The 24,037-nt window shown below is 37.8% G+C and overlaps 1 protein-coding gene across 2 annotated transcripts in view; it reads left to right on the top strand.

The window, feature by feature from the left end:
* Window positions 1-24,037, top strand: part of RAD51B (RAD51 paralog B) — a 609,692-nt gene that overhangs the window by 7,721 nt on the left and 577,934 nt on the right. For both annotated transcript variants that reach the window (XM_061156809.1, XM_061156810.1), the window contains exon 4: window positions 882-998. In XM_061156809.1, coding sequence (XP_061012792.1) covers window positions 882-998 — 117 coding nt within the window. The remainder of the gene's footprint in view (window positions 1-881; window positions 999-24,037) is intronic.

The following is a 24,037-nucleotide window of genomic DNA, read 5'->3' as shown; positions in this document are numbered from 1 at the left end:
AGCTCGGTTTGAAGTGGTAGCTTGATCATTTCACTCCCTGTTACTCTCAGCCTACATGCCACACTTCAGCAAGATTCATCTGAGGTAACCCCTGCTTATTTCTCCAGCCTCATTGTTTGCCATGCCATGAGCATGCTCCATCTTTCAGCCATTCTAAATCACCTCTTTCATTTTTATAATTTCCCTTAGTTTCCATTTCTTATTTCTTGCTCCTTGACCTCTCTTTCTACATTCTTGTCTCTTTGGCAGGAACGTGCACATTTCCTTTGCCCATCTCATAACCTTTTCAGGTTTTAGCTCAGACATCCAGATCTTCCCTGGATCACAAAATTCAGATCAGGTGATTTGACCTGGACAAATCCACTTTCCAGTTTCTGCTTGCCCTATCACCAGTAGCTAGTGTTTAGCTGTATTGTAATTGCCTACTTTCTAGTCCTAGTTTCATAGTCTCTAGTTGGCTATAAGACCTGTGAGGGCAGGGGCTCTGTCTTTTATATCACAGCCTTCAAATCTAGCACAGTTCATGTGAAGTGAAAGTTGGTCAGTCATATCCAACTCTTTGTAATCCCATGGACTATACAGTCCATGGAATTCTCCAGGCCAGAATCCTGGCATGGGTAGCCTTTCCCTTCTCCAGGGGATCTTCCCAATCCAGGGATCGAACCCAGGTCTCCCACATTGCAGGTGGAGTCTTTACCAGCTGAGCCACAAGGGAAGCCCAGCACAGTCCATGGCACAGAGTAAATAGTTGTAGAATAAATAAGTAATAGAAGGAAAAAAACATGAATTGGGTTCTAGCTGCTAAAATTTGAATTTGGAGTTGGCTTATGTTTTTGAATAAATATGGAGGTTGAAAAGAACTTAACTTTTTCTTTGATCAGGCTTATGAGATAAAGACACAGAGGTGTGCTGCTCACTCATCTGCATTTTTGTCTACAACCCTGTCTGCTTTGGATGAAGCCCTGCATGGTGGTGTAGCTTGTGGATCCCTCACAGAGGTAAAGAAGACACTTTCCAAACCTTCTAACATTGACCTAGAACCTTTAGAACCAGGGGAAAAAGTATAATTAAGGAATATAAATTATTTTATGAATATTAATCTAAATTAAATTGTAAGTACCTCAAGGGCAGGATTCTTCACTCAGTCCCTGGTGGTACTAGTGTAGTATACCAAAAGGAAGATGTTCTAAAAATCTTTGCTGACAGACTGAAATCTATTTGGGTGGTTGTTTCTCTGAATTAGAAATTGAATATTATGAAATAATATGAAACAATTCAGGGGGAATTAGAAAAGGATCCCTACTTAGTGTCTTAGGAAGGAAAATTTGAAATTTTATTAATGTGCAGGTAAATTATAGTATTACGCTGAACTGAGCTATTTTTACTCCCTGTTAAAGATAAAATTTGGTTCTGGGAAGTAATCAGTTGTTGTGTTAGTTAGTTATTGTCACGTAACAAATTACTTACAAACTGAGGGGCTTCCATGACAGTAAACACTGATTTCTGTTTCTTTGGGACTGGCTTAGCTTGGAGATACTGGCGAGGGGTGCGAGGGGGCAGGCTGGTGCTGGTTGTTGGCAGGAGGTCATGATTCTCCCCTGGAGAGCTCCCTGCAGGCTGCCTGAGTCTCCTCCTGGCACGATGTCTGACTCCCCCAGGCAAGATGGAAATGGCCATTCCTTTGATGATTTAGCTTTGTAAGTTACACACCATCATTTCTGCCACTTTCTTCTCTTTAGAAGCAGGTCATTAAGTTCAGTCCATGTTCAAGGAGAGGCAAATTAAGCTCTATCTTTTGCATGGAGTGTCAAGAATTTGAGGATATTTTAAAACCACAACAGGTTTTCCCCCTGAAAACTGCATTGATGTGCTTACTGGTCTTGGTATGGTGACTCCATAGGCTGTGTTTACCAGTGCAGTCCTGAGGGTCTTCTTGCCTGAGAGTTCTAGGGGCATAGATGCGTGAAACAAACTTTTAATAAGAGTAGATGCTTAAAGCATTGTGATAGGCGTAAATTTAACTGTAGATATTTTTCTTTGAAGATAGAGAACCTGTTTTAGATAGTAAGTCTTGTTTTATTTCCTGACTTCCAAGAAAGATTTAAAAATGTGTGTTCTATGCCTAGTAAATGAACCACTGAGAGAATTAATCTTAAAAAGAAATTAGAATCTGCTGTTGCAGTGCACTGCCACCAGATGGTGCCAGAATCCTATCTTCCATAATCTTTGCACTCTAGGTAGACCTTTCTTGAAATAGGTTTATGAAAAAAAAGTTTTATAACAATTGTGAGCCATAGTTATAAACTTTCTTATTTAGATAGCAAAAAGTTGAACTTCAAGACGATTAACCAACAAATACTTTTTTATGTTTTAAGTCTTGGAGTAGTTTTCAATACTTTTTCACATCAGTCAGTCACATCAGTCTCTCAGTCATGTCCGACTCTTTGTGACCCCATGGACCGCAGCACACCAGGCTTCCCTGTCCATCACCAACTCCCAGAGCTTGCTCAAACTCATGTCCATTGAGTCAGTGATACCATCCAACCATCTCATCCTCTGTCATCTCTTTCTCCTCCTGCCTTCAACCTTTCCTAGCATCAGGGTCTTTTCCAATGAGTCCCCATCAGGTGGCTAAAGTATTGTAGTTTCAGCTCCAGCATCAGTCCTTCCAATGAACACCCAGGACTGATCTCCTTTAGGATGGGCTGGTTGGATCTCCTTGTAGTCCAAGGGGCTCTCAAGAGTCTTCTCCAACACCACTGTTCAAAAGCATCAATTCTTTGGCACTTAGCTTCCTTTATAGTCCACCTCTCACATCTGTACGTGACTGCTGGAAAAACCATAGCTTTGACTAGACGGACCTTTGTCAACTTTTTCATGTAGCTTTTGTCAGTTCTTTTTCAATTCAAGAGGTAGTTACAAGCCCTGAGATGTTTTTTCGTGATCTGATAAGATGGCATGGAATATAAATACCCTGATTGCTTATTAGTGGCAAGTTCTTTACTTTCTGTTCCAGCCACAGGTAGCCTCTGCAGTCTTTTTTGGGACTTTTCAGCTGATTACAGAGATTGTTTACCTTTTATTAAAACAAAAATTTAATATATGTCTTCCGTATACAAGATTAAATACTTCCTACATGTGTAAATTATAAACATTTATGAGCCTGTGACCCCAATATAAGCCCTAGAACAATACCAAAATCATTGAAATCAACTGTGGGCTTCTCCCTGATCCTATCTTGGGCTTTCTGTTAGGAGGTAACGTCCATCCTGAATTTCTACCCGTCTTGTAGTTTTCTAAACTTGAAGCATAGTTGACTTATGATATTATATCAGTACTGGTGTCAGATGTACAGCCCAGCGACTCTGCCATTCCTGTGCTTTTTCCCCAATGGTTACTCACACCTGTAGTTTTTTTTTTTAAATCACCCATATACATAGGAAATGTAGCATTTTATTTAGTTTTGCTTTTTGAGTTCCATTACATCATATATTGATGATTAAATCATGGCATATCTCATCTATGAATTGCTTTTTCCACTTAATATTATTTTGTAAGATTTATCCGTGTTGTTGCAGGCAGCCAGAGTATAATTCACTTTCATTGCTATATCATACTCCATTTTGTGAAGTATGGCCCTTTTTTTTTTTAAATCCCTTTTTCTGTGAGTGAACATTTGGGTTGTTTCCAGTTTGCTGCTAATATAAATAAGTCCTATGAAAAGTGTTGTACATGTCTCCTGGATCACACGTACAAGTATTTCTTTAGAGTAGGGATTGGCAAACTACTGCCTAGTGGTCAAATCTGGCTAGCTGCCTGTTTTTTGTGAATAAAGTTTTATTGTCACACAGCTATGTTCATTTGTTTACATTTTGTCTGTGGCTTTGTTTGAGATACAAGACAGAGTTGAGGTACTTGTGACAGAGATCTCATGGTCTAAAACACCTCGTATATGTACTGCCTGGTCCCTGTTGAGGGTATTTGCCTTGGAGTAATGGCTGGTTACTAGCAGAGACATTACTTTGCCAACAAAGGTCCATCTGGTCAAGGCTGTGGTTTTTCCAGTGGTCATGTATGGATGTGAGAGTTGGACTGTGAAGAAAGCTGAGCACCGAAAAATTGATGCTTTTGAACTGTGGTGTTGGAGAAGACTCTTGAGAGTCCCTTGGACTGCAAGGAGATCCAACCAGTCCACCCTAAAGGAGATCAGTCCTGGGTGTTCACTGGAAGGACTGATGCTGAAGCTGAAACTCCCAGTACTTTGGCCACCTCATGCGAAGAGTTGACTCACTGGAAAAGACCCTGATGCTTAGAGGGATTGGGGGCAGGAGGAGAAGGGGACGACAGAGGATGAGATGGCTGGATGGCATCACCGACTCAATGGGCATGGGTTTGGGTAGACTCTGGGAGTTGGTGAATGGACAGGGAGGCCTGGCGTGCTGTGATTCATGGGGTCACAAAGAGTTGGACATGACTGAGCGACTGAACTGAATTGAACTGAACTGAATGGCTGGTTATAGAGTATGTACATAGGTAACTCTGCAGAATCTGGACAAATTATTTTCCAGAGTGGTTGTTCTTGTTTAATTTCCTACCAGTGATGTGCATGAATACCTCTTGCTCCATATCTTCTTGCCTTGGTATTATCTGACTTCTTAATTTTTGCCTGTCTTTGTTTTCATTTTCCTGATTACTAATGAGCTTGAATTTCTTTTTTTTTTAATAAATCATTTGACTATTTAAAAAATAATTTTATTAATGTACAACTTAAATACTATGAAAGTCAATGTTTGTAACTGTATAATTCAATTGTATTAGTGGATTATAGTTAAGTCATCACCACAATCCACTTTTAGAACTTTTCCATTATCCTAAAACATTCCCTTGTGCCCAGTTATAGTTAATCCCTACTCCCATTCTCAGCCCTAAGCATCCACTGATCTACTTTGTGTCTCTATAAATTTGCCTTTTCTAAACATTTCATTTAAATGGAATTGTATAATATGTAGTCTTTTGTGTTTGTTTTTTTTTCACATAGCATACTGTTTTTGAGGTTCATTCATGTTGTGACATGTATTAGAAGGTTCCTTTTAATTGTTCCTTTTTGTTGTTCCTTTTAATTGTTGAATAATATTAATATCACTCCAGCCACAGGACTGGAAAAGGTCAATCCTCATCCTAGTTCTCAAGAAGGGTAGTACTAAAGAATGTGCTAACCATCAGACAGTTGCACTCATCTCCCATGCTAGTAAGGTCATGCTTAAAATCTTGCATGCTAGGCTTCAGCATTATGAGAATAAAGAACTTCAGATGTCCAAACTGGGTTTAGAAGGTAAAAGGGACCAGAGATCAAACTGCCAACATTCGCTGGATTATAGAGAAAGCTAGGGAATTCCAGAAAAACATCTACCTCTGTTTCATTGACTACACCAAAGCCTTTGTCTGTGTGGATCATAATAAACTGTGGAAAGCTCTTAAAGAGATGGGATTACCAGACGATCTTACCGGTCTCCTGAGAAACCTGTATGCAGGTCAAGAAGCAACAAGTTCTAAACCCTGTATGGAACAACTGATTGGTTTAAGATTGAGAAAGGAGTACAACAGGGCTGTCTGCTGTCACCCTCTTTGTTTAATCTATACTGTGAGTACATCATGAGAAATGCCAGGCTGAATGAGTTACAAGCTAGAATCAAGAGAAGCGGAAGAAACATCAACAACCTCAGATATGCAGATGATATCACCCTAATGGCAGAAAGCAAAGAGAAACTAAAGAACCTCTTGATGAGGGTAAAGGAGAGTAAAAAACCCAGCTTAAAACTAAATATTAAAAAAACTAAGATCATGGCATCTGACCTCACTATTTCATGGCAAATAGAGGGGGAAAAGGTAGAAGTAGTAACAAATTTGCTCATCTTGGGCTCTAAAATCACTCTGGTGACTGTAGCCATGAAATCAGAAGATGTTTGCTTCTTGGCAGGAAAGCTGTGACAAACCTAGACAGTGTATTGAGAAGCAGAGTCATTACTTTGCTGACAAAGGTCCATATAGTCAAGGCTGTAGTCTTCCCAGTGGTCATGTATGGTTGTGAGAGCTGGACCATTAAGAAGGCAGAGTGCTGAAAAATTGATGTCTTTGAACTGTGGTGCTGGAGAAGACTGCTGAGAGTCCCTTGGACAGCAAGGAGATCAAACCAGTCAATCTTAAGGGAAATTAACCCTGAATACTTGTTGGAAGGACTGATTCTGAAGCTGAAACTCTAGTATTTTGGTCATGTGATATGAACAGCTGACTCATTGGGAAAGTCCTTGATGCTGGGGAAGATGGAGGGCAGAAGAAGAGGGTGTCAGAGGATGAGATGGCTGGATGGCATCACGGATGCAATGAACATGAACTTGGGCAAACTTTGAGAGATGGTGAGTGACAGAGAGGCCTGGTGTGCTACAGTCCATGGGGTCGCAAAGAGTCGGACCCAACTGGGCGACTGAACAACATTAATGTTATTCCATGGTATGGTTATAACCATTTTGTTTATCCAACTGTTAGTTGATGTTCACTTGGATTGCTTATAGTTTGTTCTATCAGGAATATGACATGTTTTTGTGTGGATATTGGATTTTATTTCTCTTGGGTAGATTCCTAGGAGGGGAATGGCTAGGTGTATGTTTAGTTTTTTTAAGAAACTGCCAGATTTGCTTTCTGGAGTGGCTGTATCATTTTACATTCTCACTGTAATGCATGATAGTTTATTTCTCCATATCCTCACCAACACTTAGTATTGTTTATAATTTTAATTTTAACTATTCTAGTGAGTGTTAGTAGTAGTCATTGTGGTTTTAATTTGTGTTTTCCCAGTGACTGATGACATTGAACACCTATTCATGTACTTGCAACCATTTGTATGTCTTTTTAGAAATGAAATATCTGTTCCAATCTTTTGCCTATCTTTAAATTGGTTGTTTTCTTGTTACTGAGTTGTGAGTTCTTTGTGTACTTTGGATACAGGTCTTTTATCAGATACATAATTTGCAGTCCAATTTATGGCTTCTCTCCACATTTTCTTAATGGCAGCTTGTGAAGTTTTAAATTTTGTAGTTCAGTCTTTTGGTTTTTTCTTTTATACTTGGTGTCAACTCTGTCTGGCCAGGGACACAAAGATTTTTGCTATATCTTTTTCTAGAGTTTTATATTTAGGTTTTGCATATAGTCTGTGGTCTGTTTTGAGTTATTTTTTCTGTGATCTATTTTGAGCTAATTGATAGAATGATTTGTGGAATATTTTCTCTTTTTTATGTTCTATAATAGTTTGTACATTGTTTCTTGAAAATTTGATATAAATTTCCTGAAAAAGTGTCTGATCTTAGTATTTTCCCTATGGGAAAATTAAAATGATGAAATAAATTCCTTTAATGATTAAAGGACTATTCAGGTTTTTTATTTCTTTTTAAGTAGTTTTAGTGAATGATATTTTTAGAGATTTGCCCATTTTCTTTAAGTTTTAAGAGGTGCTTCCCTTGTGGCTCAGACGGTAAAGCGTCTGCTTGCAATGCAGGAGACCCAGGCTCAATACCTTGGTCAGGAAGATCCCCTGGAGAAGGGAAATGGCAATCCACTCCAGTATTCTTGCCTGGAAAATTCCATGGACTGAGGAGCCTGGTGGGCCACAGTCCATGGGGTTGCAAAGAGTCGGACATGACTAAGCAACTTCACTTTCTTTTGCTTTGTTTTATTTATTTTTTTTTTTTTAATTTTTTTTCTTTTTATTTTTTAAATTTAAAAAATTTTTTTTTATTTTTTATTTATTTTTTTTTGCTTTGTTTTAAAATTTATTGTTATAAAGCTTTTCATTGTATTCTTATCTTTAAATCTGGTTTTGTGTTTCTACTCCCCTCCCTGTTTTCATTCCTACTGTTACTTCTTTGTCTTCTCTTTCCCTTCCTTTTAAAAAGACCTGATCAAATGTTTGTGTATTTTATAGTCTTTTCAAAGAACTATGCTTTTTATTTTTGTTCTTTGTTGGTTTTCTATCTTTTCTCTGTCTTCTACTTCAGTGATTTCTGTTATTTTCTTGTCTCCCTCTATCTAATTGTATTTTTTTTGGAATTCTTCTCCCCCTCCCTCCAACTTCTTAAATTGCACATTTAATTCATAATTTTCAAGTTTTCTTCTTTTTAGTCTGAGCTATTGCATCCTTTTTTTTTTTTTTTTTGGTGATGAAGTATTTTCATTTTTATTTAGTTCTCATAGTATTTAAAATTTTTCATTAAGATTACTTCTTTCACTCATGATTTTTTTGGGAATTTTTGAATATCTAAATTATTTAATTAACTTTTCTTTCACATTTTAGTTAGATTGCTAGCTTATTTGCATTTTAATCAAAGAATTTTGTGTGATACTGATTCTTGGAATTTTTCTGATACTTGTTTTAAGGATTAACATGTGATTAACTTTTCTAAGTGTCAAAAATGTGCATGAGAAGAGTGATCTCTAACGGTTGAGTGTTCTGCTTATGACCATTAAGTTAAGCTTGGAATTTGGGTTGTGCAACTCTTCTTTATCTTTGCTGATTTTTTTCTTCAACCGGACCTAGTACTAATCCGGAGAAGGTTGTTAAAATAGTCCATTATATCGTTAACAAATTTACTTGTAGTTCTGTTATTTTGAATATTTTAAGACTATTTGATTATGTTTAAATCAACAGAATTGTTGTATATTGCTTGGGAACTGACATGTACTATGGTTCTTCTATGTAAGTACTTCTCACTGTTATAGTTTTACTGTTTGTGTGATTAGTTAATGTATGTCTTCCTCATTGGAGAATAAATTCCAGGTGGGCAGGAATTGTCTTTTTCGTCTTATTTTTACATCTACAATATTAGCACATGTGGTGGTGGTGGTTTAGTTGTTCAGTAATGTCCGAGTCTTGCAACCCCATCGATTATAGCCTGCCAGGCTCCTCTGTCCATGAGATTTCCCAGGCAAGAATACTGGAGTGAGTTGCCATTTCCCTCTCCAATTAGCATATGTAGAAGGTACATAGTAAATATTAACTGAATGAATGAATTTGTCTTCATTTATTTATTTTTAAGCACTTCTTTAATGTTTTGGTTCCTGCTGCCTCTCCTCCACTCTCAGACTCTCTGGTCTTGGAATAAACCAAACTTCAGTAACTTTTAATGTTTTTGCTCTTCCATAGTACGGTATTTATTTTCATTTGTATGCCATTTGTTTTTTTCAAATTATCAGAATAGTACATTTAAGAAATATGATTTTTCTATCTAATTGATTTCTTTATAATAAGCATCAGAGATTATTTTAGGAGTTTTTTTTCTCATAAGTTTTAAAGTCGTTCCTCTCTGATTCTATATCTACAGACATATAGAACTGTGTTAAACTGCTGTTTAACAAACTGTTCCAAAACTTAGTGGCTAAACACATCAATAAATGTTTATTATCTCACACAGTTTCTGAGTCAGGAATTCAGGAGCAGCTTAGCTGGCTGTTTTCGGTTCTGGTCTCTCAGGAGATTACAATCAAGACCGATGCTGCCATCATCTGAAAACTTGCCTGGAGGAGGGGAAGATGCCTCCAGAGCAGCTTCCTGACCTGTAGAACTGTGAGATAATAAGCTGCTAGTCTGCGGTCAATTGTTACACAGCAGTAGAGAGCTCATGCAGATCTCAGAGAAGATGTCTAACTAGTTGTGTTGATCCATCTTTGTTTCTCGTGCAAAGTTCAAGCCTAGCATCCCAGATATCAGGTAGAAGTTAGATCTGGTGAAGATAAGAAGTAAGGCATCTAGTTGAATAAACTTCGACCAGGCCTAGGGATGACTTGAGGGAGGAAGAATAAATCTGGAAACATTCTGCTGTCACTTTTATAGCTGCTCTTTCCTGACTCTGACTTCAAAACACCCTAATTTATTTATCATCAGTTTTGATTTATGTGAACTACCCTGAATCTGTGTATGTTCAGCTACAGTACCAAGATTAAAAGTGGAATTAGAGAAGTGCTACTCATGCCAAAGGCAGAAGCAGCAGAGGAGAAATCAAAGGGAAACCAACTGTGCTGAATCACTAATGGAAGTGAGCTAAAGGGCTTTGTCTCATTCCCAGAGAACATCAAATCCCTTACTTATGGAGTATATAAGCAGATAATTCTACATCTATTATGACAGTATTGGTAGGGAAGATATGTTTGAAGTTTAAACTTTAAATATTTACATTATGTGGAGATCAGACCATGTAATGGTAGCCTTCTCATATGAGGTAATATAGATCAGATCAGTGTTTCTCAATCTCTGTTCATTACCAACCTTTAAGAAGCTTTTTAGTCATTTTCTCTCTCTAGTAGCACTTCCATCCCGAGATTTTAATTGTTGCCAGTAAATTTAAGGTTTTTGCTTTGTCATGAAAGAATTTAGAGACAAAATGATAGGTAAGAAGTGGCTTTATTTAGAGAGAAACACACTCCACAGACAGAGTGTGGACCATCTCAGAAAGAGAGAGCAAGAGAGCCTGAAAACATGATGTGGGTAGTTTGTATGGGCTGGATAATTTCACAGGCTAATGAGCTGGGGATTATTCCAATTATTTTGTGGAAGGGGTGGGGGTTTCCAGGTATTGGGCCACCAGCCACTTTTTGACCTTCTCTGGTTGGCCTCAGAACTGTTAAGGTGCTGGTGGGTGTGTCATTTAGCATGTTATTTTACCAGGAGGAGAAGGGGATGACAGAGGATGAGATGGTTGGATGGCATCACCGACTCGATGGACATGAGCTTGAGCAAGCTCCAAGAGTTGGTGATAGACAGGGAAGTCTGGCATGCTGCAGTCCTTGGGGTCACAAAGAGTGGGGCATGACTGAGTGACCGAACTGGTATTATCATGAGCACATAATGAGGCTCAAGGTCTGCTGGAAGTTGGCTCATCTACCATCTTGGACGTAGTTAGTTCTAACCAGTCTTTGTCATGTCCTGTCATTCTTTAAAAGGTTGTGCCCTGCCCCCTCCCTCCTGTTTCACGCAGATACACTATATATCTGTTTATGTACAGTATGTAGATCCGTGCTTTATATGGAAAAGAGAGTAACATCTTTCTTCCATGATCAAAGCCAAGTTTTGCCCTTCAGGTCACTGTCACCCCTGCTGAGAATGCATGATAAAGATGCTGATATAATTAGGTAAAATTAAAGGTTGTATTTAAAGGGATCATTAAAAAAAGGTATTTTCATATTGTAATCCAGAGATTACAGGAATAGAAAACTGGTCCAAACTCATGTCAATGAAAAGAGATATAGCATCTGCATATGTTGGTTGGAGAGTGCCTCTGGACGGGTAAACCTGTGAAGCACCGCCAAATCTTTATAACATTTAAGAAAAATGATTATACCCAGATACTTGCTCTAAATAATGAGAAACAATGTGGCACATGTCTACGTTATTTGTGTTTCCTGAGTCATTTCTATGCTTTGTTCATGATTTAAGGAGACCAGATGTCCTCCTCAAAGGGGGCAGTTTTGGTTTGGAGGTGACCACTCTACTATCCCAAAAAGGTAGAGGCAGAATGCCAGACTCCTCTTTTGGCTTCCTTATCTTTCCTTAGAACAGTTCTGCTTGTTTCTTCTTGACTGGGTGGGCTGTCTAAGATTACAGGAGACAGTAAGTCAAGGCTTGTAAATTCAAGTGTCCACAAAGGTCTTGGCATGTAGAGAAATGCATAAACAATGAAATATAAGACATACATACTTTATCAGTCAATTTTGGCTGCTTACTCTGCTTACAACAGCAGCAGACAGTCATTTTTCTTGCTCAGGGGTCTGCAGGTCGGTCAGGGTGGGTCTCCTCTGTTTTTCAAGCTGCAGTCAGGTTCTGGTCTGTTCCATTTGCAGCAGCAGCAGTAGGAAAACTAGGTAGAGACTTCTAATCTGCATTCCTGGAACATCATCTGCTGACAAGATTTGTTTATCCTGCCCTGTGTTTTGAAAGGCAAGATAACCAGGCCCCTGTCCTAAGACAGGAGTTTAGCATATGTGGTTGATTGAATCATTGTTCCTAATTCTTCACTCATTTCCTGATTTAGAAATGAGTATCTTTCTCCATAAAGGTTTCATAGAGTCTTTTTTATGGCACATATTATATGATTGTTAAATATTTTTTTAAGTTTTTAAAATTTATGAAGGATAATTGCTTTACAGAATTTTGTTGTTTTCTGTCAACATCAGTATGAATCAGCCATAGGTGTACATATGTCCCCTCCCTCTTGAACCTCCCTCCCACCTCCCTCCCATCCCACTCCTCAAGGTTGATTCAGAGCTCCTGTTTGAATTCCCTGAGTCATATCGCAAATTCCCATTGGCTATCTGTTTTACACATGGTAATGTTTTGACACTTTGATTTTTTTTTAATGTGAATATTGGGGTACTTGTTATTTTCATGTCCTCTTGTTTTTTTCTTTTTCTACTCTGTTACCCTGGCTTCCTTTTTTCCCTTACCTTTCCATTTACTTTAAACACAGCAGTTGTCAGTATAGAGTAAGAGAGAGTTGTGGAGAGAATTTAAAGTATAAAAGCTTCCACTTGTTGATATAAAATAACTTTAAAGATGAAAGTTACTTTCACAAGGCAAACAGCTGCCTGACTGTTCTGAGATTGTTTGCTTTTTGTTTGTTTTGGGATTCAAAGAGTGATTTTAAAAAAGAATTCTTTAGGTTTGAAAACCTAATTGTATTTCTACATAATCATAGAGCACATGGAGATAGGTAGTTGGATGCTGGGGAGGGAGGCCATTAAAAAGATGATGTAACATTTCCACATGCTCTTTTCTCAGATCAGAACCAGGCAGTCCTTAAATTTTCTCTGCAAAATATTGGCTTGGTGAAAAAAAAATATATATATTGGCTTGGTGGATAGCCCCATCCTCTTGACCCATCTTGAATGTGGGGGAGAGTTACTTGGTAAGATTTTAGGTCCTACTAGGTCTGGGTTTCTTTTCCATGGGGATGGTCTTGATTCCTGTCTCCTGTACAATGTCATGAACCTCCATCCATAGTTCATCAGGCTCTCTGTCTATCAGATCTAGTTCCTTAAATCTATTTCTTACTTCCACTGTATATTCATAAGGGATATGATTTAGGTCATACCTGAATGGTCTAATGGTTATCCCTACTCTCTTCAGTTTAAGTCTCAATTTGGCAATAAGGAGTTCATGATCTGATCCACAGTCAGCTCAAGGTCTTGTTTTTGCTGACTGTATAGAGCTTCTCCATATTTGGCTGCAAAGAATATAATCAATCTGATTTCAGTGTTGGCCATCTGGCGATGTCCATGTGTAGAGTCTTCTCTTGTGTTGTTGGAAGAGGGTGTTTGCTATAACTAGTGTGTTCTCTTGGCAAAACTCTATTAGCCTTTGCCCTGCTTCATTCCATACTCCAAGGCCAAATATGCCTGTTACTCCAGGTGTTTCTTGACTTCCTACTTTTGCATTCCAGTTACAAATAGCTGTGAAAAGAAGAGAAGTGAAAAGCAAAGGAGAAAAGGAAAGATATTCCCATTTGAATGCCGAGTTCCAAAGAATAGCCAAGAGAGATAAGAAAGCCTTCTTCAGTGATCAATGCAAAGAAATAGAGGAAAACAACAGAATGGGAAAGACTAGAGATCTCTTCAAGAAAATTAGAGATACCAAGGCAACATTTCATGCAAAATGGGCTCAATAAAGGACAGAAATGGTATGGACCTAACAGAAGCAGAAGATATTAAGAAGAGGTGGCAAGAATACACAGAAGAACTGTACAAAAAAGATCTTCATGACCCAGATAATCACAATGGTGTGATCACTCACCTAGAGACAGACATCCTGGAATGTGAAGTCAAGTGGGCCTTAGAAAGCATCACTATGAACAAAGCTAGTGGATGTGATGGAATTCCAGTTGAGCTATTTCAAATCCTGAAAGAGGATGCTGTGAAAGTGCTGCACTGAATATGCCAGCAAATTTGGAAAACTCAGCAGTGGCCACAGGACTGGAAAAGGTCTGTTTTCATTCCAATCCCTAAGAAAGGCAATCCCAAGGAATGCTCAAACTACCGCACAATTGCGCTCATCTCACACACTAGTAAAGTAATGCTCAAAATTCTCCAAGCCAGGCTTCAGCAATATGTGAACCGAGAACTTCCAGATCTTCAAGCTGGTTTTAGAAAAGGCAGAGGAACCACAGATCAAATTGCCAATATTCACTGGATCATCGAAAAAGCAAGAGAGTTCCAGAAAAACATCTATTTCTGCTTTATTGACTATGCCAAAGCCTTCGACTGTGTGGATCACAATAAACTGTGGAAAATTCTGAAAGAGATGGGAATACCAGACCACCTGACCTGCCTCTTGAGAAACCTGTATGCAGGTCAGGAAGCAACAGTTAGAACTGGACATGGAACAACAGACTGGTTCCAAATAGGAAAAGGAGTACGTCAAGGCTGTATATTGTCACCCTGCTTATTTAACTTATATGCAGAGTACATCATGAGAAACGCTGGTCTGGAAGAAGCACAAGCTGGAATCAAGATTGTCGGGAGAAATACCAACAACCTCAGATATGCAGATGACACCACCCTTATGGCAGAGAGTGAAGAGGAACTACAAAGCCTCTTGATGAAAGTAAAAGAAGAGAGTGAAAAAGTTGGCTTAAAGCTCAACATTCAGAAAACTTAAGATCATGGCAGCTGGTCCCATCACCTCATGGGAAATAGATGGCGAGACAGTGTCAGACTTTATTTTTTGGGGCTGCAAAATCACTGTGGATGGTGACTGCAGCCATGAAATTAAAAGATGCTTACTCCTTGGAAGGAAAGTTATGACCAACTTAGACAGCATATTAAAAAGCAGAGACATTACTTTGTCAACAAAGGTCCGTCTGGTCAAGGCTATGGTTTTTCCAGTAGTCATGTATGGATGTGAGAGTTGGACTGTGAAGAAAGCTGAGTGCCAAAAAATTGAACTATGATGTTGGAGAAGACTCTTGAGAGTCCCTTGGACTGCAAGGAGATCCAACCAGTCCATCCTAAAGGAGATCAGTCCTGGGTGTTCATTGGAAGAACTGATGTTGAAGCTGAAACTCCAATACGTTGGCCACCTCATGCGAAGAGTTGACTCATTGGAAAAGACCCTGATGCTTGGAGGGATTGGGGGCAGGAGGAGAAGGGGATGACAGAGGATGAGATGGCTGGATGGCATCACCGACTTGACGGGCATGAGTTTGAGTAAGCTCTGGGAGGTTGTAATGGACAGGGAGGCCTGGCGTGCTGCGATTCATGAGGTCGCAAAGAGTCGAACACGACTGAGTGACTCAACTGAGCTGAACTGAGGTCTGGGTTTCACATTCATTTCTACTACTTGTTCTCTTTTGAGATTAAAAGACTAGGCTTCATTTTCACTTCAGTACAATTAAACTGGGCTTCTCAGGTGGCTCAGTGGTCAAGATCTGCCTGCCAATGCAGCAGACACAGGAGTCTTAGGTTCGATTTCTGGGACAGGAAGATCCACTGGAGGAGGAAATGGCAACCAACACCTATACTTGCCTGAAGAATCCCATGGATAGAAGAGCCTGGTGGGCTACAGTCCATGGGGTCGCAAAGAGTCAGACATGACTGAGCACACATGCACACACAATTATACTGTCTTGGAAATAATTCTTTCCCCTTTAAAGCAATTGCTAATATTTGCTTCTTTGTTGATATTCTAGTGATCTTCTCTACTGGATGTTTTCTTTCTGTTCTTTTATATTTCTCAGGCAGGATTGTTGAAACTCAGGCTCTAACTATATGAAGCTAATTGTATTTTACCAGTGTCTTCTGTGTGTAAATGCTGTATTCACTCTGAGTTTCCAAGAAGCAATCACTTAGACTATTCTGGTTTGGCATGTTCGCTCTTTCTAACCACCATTCGAGCTGTACCTGGGAACTGAACACAATTTGAAATTTTGTGGTTTGGCTGCTAGAAGTCAGAGCTAAACTATCTGAAGCTAAAAATTATTAATGTTGAAATGTTTTAACCCACTAAGTAAACTTGAAAAAATAATGAAATTTAACTCTAGCCAACCTTTAAAAATTGCATACAGCATATTTTTTGAGGCTAGAAAGAGAGGAAAAATATATGAAAAGGATCTCAGATTGCTAAAGAATTAGAAATTATTTATTATAGTTTATGTAAAGAAAATGTTAATATTCAAATTTAAAAACAAAGTAAAGCAAACATAGAAAACCAAATGAACCCAAACATCTTATGTTATCCACGTGATGTTCTGCTTTTCTCAAGACTGTACTGAATCACTACATAAAAATAATGAAGCAGATAAAATGCCAGTTGCACTCATTTGACTTAAGATTTTTTAAAAACATGTTTTCTTTGAAGATGGAATGATAAGATACTACCTTACATTTTCATAGTATTTTATACTTTACTAAATATTTTCACATATAACTCTTAAAAAATGTTTTTAAGTTGAGGGCTTGCTTCACCTTTCCACTTAAAATTAAAAGTATTTCATAGGTTTAAGCTCATTAAATCTTACAACATATCTAAAGATCTAATGAAATCTTTCAGTTCAGTTCATTCACTCAGTTGTGTCCGACTCTTTGCGACTCCATGAACTGCAGCAAGCCAGGCCTCCCTGTCCATCACCAACTCCCGGAGTCCACCCAAACTCATGTCCATTGAGTCGGTGATGCCATCCAACCATCTCATCCTCTGTCGTCCCCTTTTCCTCCTGCCGTCAATCTTTCCCAGCATCAGGGTCTTTTCCAGTGAGTCAGCTCTTCACATGAGGTGGCCAAAGTATTGGAGTTTCAGCTTCAGCAGCAGTCCTTCCAATGAACACCCAGGACTGATCTCCTTTAGGATGGACTGGTTGGATCTCCTTGCAGTCCAAGGGACTCTCAAGAGTCTTCTCCAACACCACAGTTCAAAAGCATCAATTCTTCGGTGCTCAGCTTTCTTTATAGTCCAACTCTCACATCCATGCATGACTACTGGAAAAACCATAGCCTTGACTAGACAGACCTTTGTTGACAAAGTGATGTCTTTGCTTTTTAATATGCTATCTAGGTTGGTCATAACTTTCCTTCCAAGGAGTTAGGGTCTTTTAATTTCATGGCTGCAGTCACCATCTGCAGTGATTTTGGAGCCCCCCCAAAATAAAGTCTGCCAGTGTTTCCACTGTTTCCCCATCTATTTGCCATGAAGCGATGGGACCAGGTGCCATGATCTTAAGTTTTCTGAATGTTGAGCTTTAAGCCAACTTTTTCACTCTCTTCTTTCACTTTCATCAAGAGGCTCTTTAGTTCTTCACTTTCTGCCATTAGGGTGGTGTCATCTGCATATCTGAGGTTATTGATATTTCTCCCAGCAGTCTTGATTCCAGCTTGTGCTTCATCCGGCCCAGCGTCTCTCATGATGTACTCTGCATATAAGTTAAATAAGCAGGGTGACAATATACAGCCTTGTATATATCTTTAGGACATATGTCAAACTGGGTAGGTATATAGTGTATATTGAAAGGAGGTCCTTTGTTCCTGTATTGGTTAACACTATGAAGAGCTATCATTTCTCACCTTCAGGATGCACTTTCAACTTTATATGTGAATATTTTCTTTGCTCTGATATCTGGTGGTTAATTTGATTCACATTGTCTTTGATGATGATAAAAAAGTCAATGAAAAGTGATTTGGGCTCTTCAAAACTTCCAGTCTTCAAAGCAGAGTGTGTAGCATGGCCCATTAGGTTATGGGAAGAAAATACTAGAATTTTTATTGGTGTTACATCTAAAACATAAAATAAACCTTACTTGACATTTAATATATGGCATCCTCACTTGATCCCTGTGTTATACTGTCATGTGTCAGGTAATAATCCACAAGGAAAGGGTACAGAAGGTTTACAGAGACACCTCATTTTTATCTTTATTTTCAACATATTGGGGTGGATTATAGTCCTATGTGGGCCTAGTTAGGTCAATTTATGGATTTAACTAAATAAAATCTCACAAAACAGACAAATGGCATAAAAAGATTCCTGCAAAAAAACTGTATATTGAAGGCAATACTAATAATGTGAGTAGAAATGAACCACATGTATGTAAAAGTCAGAGCTGATGACTCTCCTACGATTAATGAAGTGAAAATCAGTGACAGTGTAATCTCATTTGTAAAGACATCCCCAAAATTTGGAATTAGAAACAAAACAATTTGATATATGGAATTATCTCCATTATTGTTAATAATGAAACTTTCTCTGTTATTTTGTTCCTTGAAATAGTGATAGTAGGTAGCCATTGTTAAGAAACATACATCACAGAAAGACAAGCATTCACAAGTTTTTCAGTGACGTTTAAGTTCATGTGACACATATTCAGTATCTAGAAAAATTTCACTAAAATTAATGTTAGATATTTAAAAGCCTCTTTTGGGCTTTCTTAATAGCAAAAGACCAAATGCAATATGTTTTTAATAACATTAGGGACACCCTTCAATGGACATGGATTTGGGTGGACTCTGGGAGTTGGTGATGGACAGGGAGGCCTGGCGTGCTGCGGTTCATGGGGTCACAAAGAGTCAGACACGACTGAGCGACTAAACTGAACTGAACTGAACTGTTCTTTTGTTAAAGTAAAATGGATAACATAAGACAGGGGAAGCAAAATGACAATAAGTTACATGGATTCTTTTAGGAATAAATACTTTCAGATGGAAATCATTGCCAATGATGTGAAGCATTAAGAATTAAAGCAAAAAAAAAAAAAAAGAATTAAAGCAAATTATTTATTGAGGAAAGATGCTAGACAGTTATAGTACAGAAGTTTCTAATAGGGCCCAGGTTATATTCTCAGCTAGATTCTGTTTCAGTAATGAGATACATGAACTAAGTTATTCTTTTTTTTTTTTTTTTTTTTATTAGTTGGAGGCTAATTACTTCACAACATTTCAGTGGGTTTTGTCATACATTGATATGAATCAGCCATGGATTTACACGTATTCCCCATCCCGATCCCCGCTCCCACCTCCCTCTCCACCCGATTCCTCTGGGTCTTCCCAGTGCACCAGGCCGGAGCACTTGTCTCATGCATCCCACCTGGGCTGGTGATTTGTTTCACCATAGATAGTATACATGCTGTTCTTTTGAAATATCCCACCCTCACATTCTCCCACAGAGTTCAAAAGTCTGTTCTGTATTTCTGTGTCTCTTTTTCTGTTTTGCATATAGGGTTATCGTTACCATCTTTCTAAATTCCATATATATGTGTTAGTATGCTGTAATGTTCTTTATCTTTCTGGCTTACTTCACTCTGTATAAGGGGCTCCAGCTTCATCCATCTCATTAGGACTGGTTCAAATGAATTCTTTTTAATGGCTGAGTAATATTCCATGGTGTATATGTACCACAGCTTCCTTATCCATTCGTCTGCTGATGGGCATCTAGGTTGCTTCCATGTCCTGGCTATTATAAACAGTGCTGCGATGAACATTGGGGTGCACGTGTCTCTTTCAGATCTGGTTTCCTCAGTGTGTATGCCCAGAAGTGGGATTGCTGGGTCATATGGCAGTTCTCTTTCCAGTTTTTAAAGAAATCTCCACACTGTTTTCCATAGCGGCTGTACTAGTTTGCATTTCCACCAACAGTGTAAGAGGGTTCCCTTTTCTCCACAGCCTCTCCAGCATTTATTGCTTGTAGACTTCTGGATAGCAGCCATCCTGACTGGCGTGTAATGGTACCTCATTGTGGTTTTGATTTGCATTTCTCTGATAATGAGTGATGTTGAGCATCTTTTCATGTGTTTGTTAGCCATCTGTATGTCTTCTTTGGAGAAATGTCTGTTTAGTTCTTTGGCCTAATAGCCAAAGTAATCTTGAGAAAGAAGAATGGAACTGGAGGAATCAACCTGCCTGACTTCAGACTCTACTACAAAGCCACAGTCATCAAGACAGTATGGTACTGGCACAAAGACAGAAATATAGATCAATGGAACAGAATAGAAAGCCCAGAGATAAATCCACGAACCTATGGACACCTTATCTTTGACAAAGGAGGCAAGGATATACAATGGAAAAAAGACAACCTCTTTAACAAGTGGTGCTGGGAAAACTGGTCAACCACTTGTAAAAGAATGAAACTAGAACACTTTCTAACACCATACACAAAAATAAACTCAAAATGGATTAAAGATCTAAATGTAAGACCAGAAACTATAAAACTCCTAGAGGAGAACATAGGCAAAACACTCTCCGACATAAATCACAGCAAGATCCTCTATGACCCACCTCCCAGAATATTGGAAATAAAAGCAAAACTAAACAAATGGGACCTAATGAAACTTAAAAGCTTTTGCACTACAAAGGAAACTATAAGTAAGGTGAAAAGATAGCCCTCAGATTGGGAGAAAATAATAGCAAATGAAGAAACAGACAAAGGATTAGTCTCAAAAATATACAAGCAACTCCTGCAGCTCAATTCCAGAAAAATGAACTAAGTTATTCTTAAGCCACAAAAGTGAAGATAAATCAAGGAAGATATATTCTCAAAAATAAATGTCATCTTAAATATAAAACAATGTTTATGAGGGAATTTCCTGGCAGTAATATTTTTGTTCTGACCTGATAGGGGTTTGGATTGCTAATGTATATATACATTTGCTACAGTTCATCAAATGAAACACTCAAGATCTGGGCATTTCATTGTGTGGAAAATTTACCTTAAAAGAAGAAAAAATCATACTTATTAAACTCAGGTTAATGATACACACATCTAACTTTTAGGGGAAAGTATATTTATGTCTCTGACTTACTTTGAAATACATTTAAAAACATCTAAGATGGACTGATGAATGAATGGATTGATGGATAGTCTAGTGTATTAGTAGACTGTACAATAGTATAAATATATGTATATATGCATGCACACTCAGTTGTGTCAAATTCTTTTTGACCCCATAGACTGTAGCCCTCCAGGCTCCTCTGTCCATGGGATTTCTCAGGCAAGAATACTGGAGTGGGTTGCCATTTCCTTCTCCAGGAGATCTTCCTGACTCAGGGATCGAACATGCATCTCCTGCATTGGTAGGCAGGTTCTTTACCAGCTGAGCCACAGGGGAAGCCTGGTACAATAGTATAATAGTAATAAAATGGGAGTTGCAGAGTCTAGGTGGTGATATATAGATGTTCTTTGTAAAATTCTTTGCATTATTCTGGTACAACATCCTTAGTCTGTAGTAACTCAGAACTTGATGTCATATGTGTGAAGAATGCTTTAGGATGGTACAATTTTTATAAAAACCTGACTAGTTTTTATTGACTCTTTATAGTACTCTGTAATGCGATGAGGAGTGATCATGAAAATTGTATGAATCACAAGAGCTTCTTTGGTTATCTCACAGCAAAGATTGTAAAAAACGGTTGAATTTAAAATGGGTGAAACTTTCTTAAAATGAAAAGATATGTCAAATTTGTTGACCCCTTTTGTAAAACAAGTGATTGTGCAACTTGCCGCCTAGTAGATTGGAAATCAAGCCATCAGCCAACCAATGGAACACTCTTATTCCGTCCCTTAAAGGTAAAACTGATATTTTTACAATGAGTGAGAAAGTAACTGCTTATTAAAAGACAGACATAAAAATATAGAACACTATTCAAATTTCTGCTTGGAAATGTTTTATGATGTGCTTTTTGTCTTCAAAGATATACGTATCTTGTGAAAAAACTCTCACAATATTTTCTAAACTGTTAAGAAATCTTCCAAATAGTTTCATTTGATTTTGAAATCAATTTTTTAAAATGTTAGATTGTAATACATCTTGATTGGTTTGCAAGAATAATTAATTGTTCTGAGGGAAGATGAACATTTATTAGCCAAAGTTGAATAATAACTTTTGCAATTATCCTTTCTCAACTACAGAGACATTACAGTTGAGTACTACAATAAGCAGAACTTAGGAACTGTTTCAGTTGCTGGATTACAAAATATTTAAATAAGTATTTTAAAAACAATGTACATAGTTTCATTTATTTTCATTGTTAGATTGAAAAGATCTGTACAACTAATATATAAAATATGAATATTCTTTATGCTTCTAGATATTACTACTTTGTCACTTACATGTATCACAAATATCACCTTCAAATTTATAATTCATCTTTTTACTTTCTTTATGGCATATTTTTATCAAAAAAAGTTCTTAATTAAAGCTATGAAACTATTGATTTGTATTTTAAATGAAAAAATATATGAAACTTTTTAAATGCTTGTAATCTTTTATTTTTAATCTCTGTGTATTTTTTACTGTGCATAATGTATTAGTAAAATAGTTTATATATAATGCATATGCACATACTGGAGGATTGTAATAAAATTTTGTTTGTGTTTGTTTTTTTTTGGTGTGTTTGTTGGAGTATGTAATCAAATAATTTTGGAGTTTTCCAAATCACTCATGATCTGGCACACTGTTATTGCTAGCAGCAATTATTTATACTAAAAGTTTAAATCATTGTTTTAGAGATTATAAATCAACACACGGTTTCTAGCTTGTGAGCCTTTGTTTTTTTCAATGTTAAACTTTGAAAAATGAAGTTTACTTTTAGTCTAAGTTCTAAAAGTGGTTCTCAAATGCAGAGCAGCATCAGTGTCAACTTACTAGAAATATAAATTTTCAGGTCCTGTTCCAGACCTATTGCTAACCAGAAATGCTGGTTAATGAGCTTGCCAGGTGAGTTTAAGCTCAGCCACGTTTGAGAATCACTGGCCTAGATGATTTAGACTCCTGTGTCATCCCTTCTTATTTCTTCCTGCTTCTTGGTATATCTGAGACAGTGTCTTCAGATCTGATGTGTCTCAGTTTAGCTAAGAGTTCTGTTCATCTCTACTTCAGATTTCTACTTTTTCCTTTTCTCCTTTTCTCCTTTTTCTTTTCCCTCCTTCCTATTGTGAAAAATTATTCATTAGTGCTATTCTCACAAAAGGGATAGTGTTTTGGTTCTTAAAATTAGGATGCCATAGCCAGTATGACAAACAGTATGTTTAAACAGGCTATTTTAAATATTTCAAATTAACTTTTGTTAACTACTTCCTGTTGGACTCAATATGCCTTGATTAATGTCCTATTCTTTTCCATCTACGCCCTCTTGTTTTCAGATTTTTTAGTCTCAAACTAGCTTTCCAACAACTAAACTTTTAAAATATACACTTCAAAGTATGACTCACCTAGATTTAGCAGTTGTTGAATTTTGTTTCATTTGCTTTATCTCTCTTCTACACATACACACACACATACACTTTTTTCCTTTGCTAAACCATTTAAAATTGTATAGATCAATACCTTTTACTCTTAAATACTTTATTAATATTAATAATAAAGATCAAAGTACCTTTAAGTTTTGAAAGGCCAATTTATTACAAATGCTAAACCAATTATTAAAGCCTCTTAAATATTTTCAGAGCTTTCTATAAATGTCTTACTGAGAAAAAATATAAAACTTCAAGTTGTGAGTATATCAATGAATCCTCAAGCCTTTCTCAACCAGAGTTTTTCATCTGAACTTTGCAGGACACAGGGATGATTTTGGTGACTGTTTTCTCATTTCTCTCAAGGATGGTGCATAACTAGTACCAATCCAGATGCATAGGGGAGAAGTTCATTTATTATATATATAGTGAAAGTGAAACTCGCTCAGTCATGTTCAACTCTTTGTGACCCCATGGACTATACAGTCCATGGAATTCTCCAGGCCAGAATACGGGAATGGGCAGCCTTTCCCTTCTCCAGAGGATCTTCCCAACCCAGGGATCGAACCCAGGTCTCCCGTGTTGCAGGCGGATTCTTTACCAGCTGAGCCACAAGGGAAGCCCAAGAATACTGGATTGGGTAGCCTATCCCTTCTCCAGCAGGTCTTCCCGACCCAGGAATCGGACTGGGGTCTCCTGCATTGCAGGCAGATTCTTTACCAACTGAGCTATCAGGGAACTCTTATGTATATAAGGGTTGTATTAAGTGTTCCCTTTGGGAACCCAGGT

Source organism: Dama dama, chromosome 12, assembly GCF_033118175.1.
Source record: "Dama dama isolate Ldn47 chromosome 12, ASM3311817v1, whole genome shotgun sequence".
NCBI lineage: Eukaryota > Metazoa > Chordata > Mammalia > Artiodactyla > Cervidae > Dama > Dama dama.
The sequence above is the reverse complement of the archived record's forward strand: the minus strand, read 5'-3'. Positions and strand labels throughout refer to the sequence as shown.